Consider the following 8548-nt stretch of genomic DNA (forward strand, 5'->3'; position numbering starts at 1 on the left):
TTCAGAATACGCAACTGATATTATGAGCAATTTTCCATATATAAAAGCTAGATGTGGTAAAAGTGGTAACATGGAGAATACACCATTGAGGGAGGCAATTCCTCAATAAGTCTCACACTGCAAATTCAAACCATTTATGACATGAGAACAAATTCATAGACATAAAAAGATAAAACAATTCTTTCATATAATAATATCAAAAGTCTTGAATTATGAGGTTTCAATCTACGGAAAGTAATGACAGTTTTAAAAAGCTGAACTTACTTATGCACTGAACTTGACAGAAAATGAATCACTCTGTTCTGGGTCACAACATTGGCTTTGTTGCAACAATTCCGTAACACCTCGGTGAAACAACAGGATCAAACATTTGAACAATGTGAGCATCGTGGATACCCTGCAAAAATAACAAACATTATAACACTAGCTACTGATGTGAAGAAATAAAGTAACTGCAGTTATCCAAGTCCTGAAATAATTTGATAATGATATTATTACTTGCAATCGAATATTAACAGTTCTTCCTCATTTGAAATGTCCACCAAGTACAATTCAGGAATCATAACTCGACAAACCAACGAGGCAGAATATAAAACTCTTCAAAAATTTATGTTAGGAAAGTTGGAGAGTGTATTTAACATTCACCATACCCTTTTTCTTAGGAAAAGAAAAGAAAAGAATTTTTCTCACCTGTTCATATAAATACAAGAGTCGATCCAACAAAACCACTGTCTCAATAACAGGAGCCAATGAAACTTTCATTAGGTAAAAAAGTTGCAATTTTTCCAATTGTGGTAAGTATTCCTCATATAATTCTTCTATCTCGGTATCAGATACCTGGAAATTTATGAAACATTTACTATACAAACGTGTCTAGCAATTGTCCTATGTTTCAGAATTCCTGATCCACAATCAAGAATTCTTTTGAATTTTTATTTTAAGTTCACTTTGTGCAAGGATGGGCTAATCGAGACTCTGCCTGCAGTTTAAAGTGGGATCCGAACCACTGTGAAATGTGCCTCCACCAAATATTGAACCCGAGACCCCTTAATTACAAGGTGACAACAAATCACGAATTTGTACTGTATTGTACATCACACAGTGAATGTAAGACTACTGGCAAAATGCAAATTACAAAACAGTGTATCATCCATTTTTAATAAAAAAAAAAACAAAGAAAATCATGCAAGTACACAGTTAACACAAGGTAAGGTAAAGGTAAAGTTCCCCATGCACTTTGCACCATACCATGAGGCATATATAGGGAGATATGGGGATGGAGCCCCACACATTCTTTGATCTGGGCCATTTTGAAGGTGATGTGATCGGAACAATGCTCTGACCGCCTTTAGTCCCCAGGTACCTATTTATTTGAGGCCGAGTGAACCACAGAGCTGCTTTATGCGGGACAAGGCTGGAAAAGTTCCAACCTTAGATCACCCACCCCAGGAATCAAACCCAGGCCTCCTGCATGGCAGTCAGATACCCTACCGACTAGACCAACGCAGCTCCACACAACCAGGCACGGATCCACGGGGAGGGCGATAAGGGTGATCGCCCATCCCAACTGCCAGGCTTTTGGATAAATTATTATTCCTAATATTTTAGCAGACTGAAATGTTCTATCTTTTATCACCAAGTTGAACAGCCTCGATAATATTTTTTAAACTTGAAATCTACTTTACAGTCAAAATAGGCCAGTCGAAACTGCACCTACAGTTTACATTTGAATCTGAACGACTGTGCAATATGCTTCAAAAGGGGATCAAACCCGGGACCACTTGAGAGAATAGTTTTTTTGTTTGCTTTGCTTATTCACTTTACTCCTCATGTATGAATGATCAGTTTACCATGTCAATGGGAGGGATTATGATAACACACAATAATAGTGATCTATTCCAGGTGAGAGTCACCCTACTTTCGCAAAACAATGGTCTCATCTCTGGAACATGGAAGTCAGCTTGATTCCTGTTTACAGTATGGTTTATGTAAAATAGTGCAAGCAAAGGTTAGAATATTTCTTGGTGAGTGAAGTACACTACTGAAATTCGTCCCTCCCAAATGTAACTTCCGGATACGCCACTTCACACAAGCCTGTTATTTTTAGAAAATTTGTGCAGAAGCACTTCGATGTCTACAAGTCTCAACCATAAATCAATAGTTTTCCATTTTCTAAGCTTTTACAAGCACAATTTCTTCTACCTAGTTTTGGATATCATATTTACTTCTGACCTTCATTTCAAAATAAGGCATAACATACACCACATGGCATCATTTCACTAAATAGCTTAAGTCCAATTTAGGCATGTACTTAGTTACTCAAGCTTTTGCCACATTGAGTGTCTTCATCAGGAGTTAAAGACAAGAATAGTAAAAGTTTAAAACATGCAAAAGATAAGTAGGTTAAAATGGGAGCTAAGAGTCAATTCACAGTCAGTGGTGTGGCAATAGGGGGGGGGGGGTTGGATGATCGTAACTGGCCCCTTTTGGCCCAGTAGACATGAAAAAAATGTCAAAGGCAAGAAAAGATGGAAGAATAATAGCTGACTTCTAAAATTTTCCAAACTCCTGGGCATGCCACTGTCCACAGTGCTGCGATATCCTGAGATGGAGTAAGTGACAGGTTGCACTTATTACACACTTCTCAAACACCTTTCTGGTCAAGCCCTGCCCGTTGACTCGTGACATCACAAAAATTACAGTGTATTTATACTATGACCCCTAAACAAAAAGCATTCAGTCTGATGTCAGAATATTAAGTGTGGGGCATGACCAAGTGAGTATTAAGCTGTTCGCCCACTGAGATGCCGGAAACTTGCCACCCTGAACCTCCGAGTGGAAAATTCCAAGTGTCTTTTCCAGGGTTAGTCTGCCCATGTACCGTGCCACCATTCTCCGAACCACACCACCATGTGGAACATTTTTCATGCTCAGCCACAGCGGGCCCGAGCATGATGCTTGCCAGAGGTGAACGAAGAGATGCTGAATTATACGAGAGGGCATTTGGAGAAACGGCCAATGGAAAAATTCTACCCTAGAAACCTGCAGACTTATAGCATGGAAATTCTGCAGTTTGGTTCCACACGTTTCGTTGTAGTGGGCGTTACACCAATTGATTTCAATAGAAGCAGACAACAGAAGTCCCCATGTCTCAGTGGGTTATAAGCTTTATACAAGTGTAAGATCCAGCTAGTGACAGAACACTCTGCCGCGGCATTTTTTTTTAAAAGCAAAAATTAAGTTTACAAGATGCTTTTGGTGGAAAGAGAATACAAATAACCAAGACAACATATGCTATTTTTTACCAATGGCTAATGTATACGTGTATTTCAAGAAATATATGCTAACCTTTACTTACCTCAATGGTGACTCCTAGCTTTTCAAAGGCTTTACAAACATAAGAACTGAAATCATCACACTTGCTGCCCAGTCCACGAACTTGTCCTTCAGGAATGTCTTGTTGGTTACACTTCTTCTGAAGCAGAACTTGCAAAAGTGATCTGTAGAAAAGAGATTTGGATGGAAGCTGAAAAGAAAAGATCAAGGGTCTGTTATATTTAGAACAATATGAATAAAATTGTAGGAACTGAACTTTTAACTCACTCAAAACTTTTGACACGTTTCACATGTGTCTCTCTCAAGTCATAAAAATATTTTCCTGGGATATTTGACTGTGTGGAGGATGTGACCAGAGCAAGGAAGATACATGAGAAAATTCTCAATATTTGACCAGGTAGATCCCAAATAGAAAAAAAATAATAAATAATAATATGTATTAATGGAAGCGTACATCAAAGCATAGGGTTTCAAAAATTGAAAGAGACAACAGAAAAAGAAAAATCGTTGGAACCCAAATTATTGCTAGTTTAATGATTCGATTTAATTTTTGTTATTTAGCATCACTTTTCCCCCACTTTTGGCTAATTTCGACAATGAGAATGAGTGATGATAAGAAACTGATGAAGGGACAGGATTTGAACACAGCCCCTAACATCGTAATGCACTGTCTTAAGCACTCTGCCACAGAGGTTGAGTTCCCTTATAAAAATTTCAATTAATTTCTTTTTTTTAAAAAAAAAAAATAACTAGTAGTGTGTATTTTTAATGTTTGTGTGTATGCCATTATAAATTCTTGCACTGTTGCTAGTCAAATTTTGAAATCTACAGCGATATGGTAGAGTCGGTCATATATTAGAATGTGTTGCTTATTTATTCATGCAGTTATCAGTTGAGCCTTCTTTAGGAGGAGGGCACTCAGGTTCAAGAATGACTTACTTTTCATCCAATCTTGTATTTCTTAATAAATTAAATGTTATAAGATCAAATTTCATAGATTATCTTAATTGGATTTGTGGCTTCTTGCCCACATTTGCCAAAAAAAAAGGCTCCTGAGAATAATGGGATGGCATCTGATTTATTCTTAGTTTTGGCTACCCCTGCTCTTATCAATTCCCAACGATGCTGGTGTTTGAAAATTGTGGCAATTAAAAGTTGTTCAAAATATTGAATAATATTAGTGGGTGTGTATTCCACCCCAATTACGTGCATCCATTTACCAGAGTTTTGTTTCAAAGTATTCAGTACAACAGAATATTAAAATTCCTGCCATGTAATGACAAAATATAGATTTTTCATGCTATCGCGGTACAAAATAAATGTAAACTTTGAACTTTGCATAACTTCCAGGATAATTAGACTCTGCAAAAGTGTCGTGTGGCATTCTTGTGAGCCCAGGAAAGATCAATGTCGGAAAAGTATTGGTTGGTATCGGTAAAAAAAAATCCATTTTGTAAAAAGAAAATTACTGGATTTTGCAGGTTTTCCAGACTAAAGCCATTAGGGCATTTCATATATTTAAACATGTGTGTGTATAAAGGTCACTACTAGAGTACTGCAATGAGCATTTTTCGCTCGAGCAGCAAATAGTTTGCATGGGAAGTGTTAGATGGCATTCACAATTGATAGTTCTTCCACTCCAGCAAAAAACGCTCGAACGAGCAAAATACACTCGAACTCTAACCCTTTTAGTACACGTATTTCAGTCATTTGTCTATGGTAGTGGGTCCTCAAATATGGATATTGAAATTGAAAAATAAGTGAAAGTAGTCATCAACTCCATGTTAAAATGCAGTTTTGTGTATCTTACCGAGATATGTGAAAATAAAATAGATGATTATGGGCTGAAACTGCCTAGGCTGACAATTTATGTTTCTATGATTATTGTCACATTAAAATGATTTCATACTATGAGAATGAGAGACGCGGTAATAGATAATTAAGCTACTCACATTTTCCTCGAAGCTGTTTTACATTATTTTCTATTAATTTTGGTAGCCATTGCCACCGTCCTCGTTGGAATTCATTGTTATGTTGCTTGGCGTGTTTCTGTTGTTTTTTCCTAAATCGTCACTAGGTGTGCTGCTGTCACCTGTATGTCTGCGTATATGTCGTCTACTGTTCACAGGTGTTAATTGCTGCAGTAACGGAAGCCAGGAGTGATGTGCCTGACTACATGCTCAGCACATCAAAGTAAAGTATAGTTTGTCCACAACAAATTAAACATTTCTTGCTCTTCCATTCTTTGTTCAAAAACCTATTTTTAGTGCACTACTAAACATTTTTGCAGAAACACATTACATTTCAATAACATTTCCAGGATTTAAAGGCTGCCAACAGTGGTGTGCCCAAACCGGTTGGTGGGAGTTCATTCCCCCCTCCCTTCATTCTCATTTTGAACTTTCTCCCTATTTTTAACCGATAATATGCAAAAAAAAAAAAAAAAAAAATAGATATATTTTACTATGCAACTGAAGATTGCTCACCTCACTTTTCTGGGTAACTGATCTGTGAATGCTACTGAAGATGCTTTCATTGCCTTCATCACTTGCTTCATCCCAACACAAACTTCTGCTTCTTCAGATGATCACTCATGGGAAATCCAAAATTGCTTATTGCTGGAGTCATGTCAGTCCAAAATGGGTTCTGGAAATATTCCTCTTTAAGTAGATGATAACAGCACCCAACATTGCACAACAATGAAGCTTCTGGTGTCCTCACGAACATCTGTAAGCAACTAGGTGCTAAATTACCACATGTGTGTAAACCCACCACGCCAACACTTCGTACGTCATCTGTGTCAAAATTCTGCTTCACCAAGTCAGTCACTCTAGTTTCTTCCGTAACAAATGTTGTGACGGGTCTGTAATGTGAAGAGGTAACCTTTGGTTCGATTACACTTCCAGTTTCCAACTGATCTGCATTCACCTCACTTTCGTTGCCACTTTCTGGTTTCGAACTGGAATGTTTCTTTGCCTTGCGATGCTTTCCTCGTCTTGATGGCGTTCGACCTTCGGCAATGTCATTTGCACGTCTGGATAGTCCCTGCCATATTCTCTGGAATTCAAAAACAAACACAGCAAATAAGATGCAAAAGCAGTACCCTTGATCCTATGTGCCCTTGGTAGAAAGTGAAAAATTGTGCATGGCTTGTGATGATTTTCTTTAAGGCTTGCGGAGATTGTGTTATGGTTCAGTAATGTACCTCTGTTGCCTTAGCCGGAAGGCTTCATGCAAGTGAATACAGCACCTGACATGAAAATCCAAAACAACACCAGACAGGACATTGCCTACCACTTGTCAAACACAAAATATTAATGACAAAAGTCAGTAAGTACTGACGTCATTCAGTCAAAAGGCACTTGAAAGGCATTGGCTCTCTCTTCGCTGTTTGCATATGTCCCTTACAAGGATGTATTTGGGAGGCAAGCCACCACCTGATCCCTGAAAGACTTACTAAGTACAAAAGTTAAATAATGATTAAAATAAAATAACTAAAATTAAATAATGAAAATGTACGTGTTGTCTAATTGAGGGTTATTTATTTCCGCCAGACTTACTGGAAGGGAAGGATTATATTGTGATCATTCGACTTTGAATAACAGTGCAAAAGAAGATATATTATGCAAATTCTTTTACTACTTATAACGTAACATTCATAAAATATCACCAGAAACTTTACTTTTTGTCAACTGGATCTAACATCCTTTTTATATTCAATTCTTTATTTGACATTAATTTCCTTGCCAGGGTAGTGTTTTTCTTATTTTCCGACCTTAACTAAATGTAAGCTAGTATGAACACATGCTGTTATATCACCATTCTTATGACCGCCTTTTACCTATTAATGTAATAAAATATAATAAGAATTAATTTTAATGTTTTAATTAATACTATTTGAATTAATTCAATAGAATTATTTTATCTTAAATATTATTATTTTCAGACACTTAGTTTGGACTCCCCCCCAAAAAAAACTTATTTCTAGATACTTGCCTGGTCCCTGTACATGTTCTCCCTTCTTTGTTTGAAGGAGTCAAAATATTAAAAACTGGAAAACAAAAATTACACAAAACCGAAAGTGGCTGAAGCCCAATTTACCATGTTTAAAAATTACTAACCAAGTTGAAATGAGAATGGTAAGAAACAATATAGCACAAATTTTCCAAACTTCAAGCCAAACTTAAGATCTCAATTAAGTAAAACAGACACTTAAGCCTCCAAGAGATTACTAATATAATAAATACAGTACATATAGTAAATAAAGTACAACAGAAAAAAATGTGAATTTAAGAAATCCAACTGATTTTTTTGAGCTTCCACTGATTGATTTAGTTTTAGTCTATTGTTCATTCAATTCTGATTTTCTTAATTTCAAGTACATTGTTTAATTAATTTTGAGTTTTGACAAAAAACATCTAATGAATACGAAAGTATCAAGCACAAAAGTACATTTTTCACATTAGTGTGGAATGCAACAAGTTAATTATTAAATTAAAATCTGGTTTCATATAATAAGAAATGCATATTTTTTATTATTATTATAATAATATTGAATTCATATGCAGGTTGAAATTTGATTCTTTCACTCACCTCCAATTTCTGTGTCCTTGCTTCAGCTCCATGTGTGTTGGTTTGGGATGCATCAAGCCCCAGAACATTCAGCTTGTAATACAACGCTAGCAATGAGCCGAGATATCCTTTCCCGCTGCCAATATCCACAACATGGCTGACTCCTGCAGAGTGAACTGCCAGCGCCACAACTCGGCTCATGACCTTCACTTCGTGCATCTTCTTCTGGGACATAAACTGATCCAACTTGAACGCATTCTGATCTTCATTACAGTATGTCGAGATGTATTCCTCAACACTCATGACAAGTCCAGAATGTGGAAGGGTCTTCTGATATGAACCGTTAAGAAATCCTGAAAATGGTGATTCGTCGCAGTTCATTTTTACCTCGGACGACTGTAGAAACTTCTCTTTACCAATCTGCCAGAACAAATTGAACATTTCTTCCAGCTTCTTCGCCTGGGCCTCTTTTTGTATGCCCTCCGACACATGGCATTTCCAGAGATTCTGAGTGAAAAAATTAACCATGTGGCAATTTGTAAAAGAAAATAACGGTTTCAAATAACTAACGGCTTCGTCTAACTTTCTGGCAACCACTTCCACCTGCATGTTTTCCAATGCACAACAAACACACTGTTGA

The 8548-nt window shown here is 36.9% G+C and overlaps 1 protein-coding gene across 1 annotated transcript in view; it reads right to left on the reverse strand.

Moving 5' to 3' along the window:
- LOC145984326 (putative methyltransferase-like protein 25) overlaps positions 1-8517 on the reverse strand; it is a 31927-nt gene extending 23410 nt beyond the window's left edge. Inside the window, exons 1-5 of the mRNA XM_083117981.1 lie at positions 7930-8517; positions 5896-6393; positions 3359-3526; positions 691-837; positions 265-397 (exon numbers count right to left, since the gene is read on the reverse strand). Coding sequence (XP_082974107.1) covers positions 308-397; positions 691-837; positions 3359-3526; positions 5896-6393; positions 7930-8517 — 1491 coding nt within the window. The 3' untranslated portion in view covers positions 265-307. The remainder of the gene's footprint in view (positions 1-264; positions 398-690; positions 838-3358; positions 3527-5895; positions 6394-7929) is intronic.
- Between the last annotated feature and the right edge of the window lie 31 nt (positions 8518-8548).

This window comes from Lepisma saccharinum, chromosome 1 (genome assembly GCF_977018435.1).
Source record: "Lepisma saccharinum chromosome 1, izLepSacc3.1, whole genome shotgun sequence".
NCBI classification, from domain to species: domain Eukaryota; kingdom Metazoa; phylum Arthropoda; class Insecta; order Zygentoma; family Lepismatidae; genus Lepisma; species Lepisma saccharinum.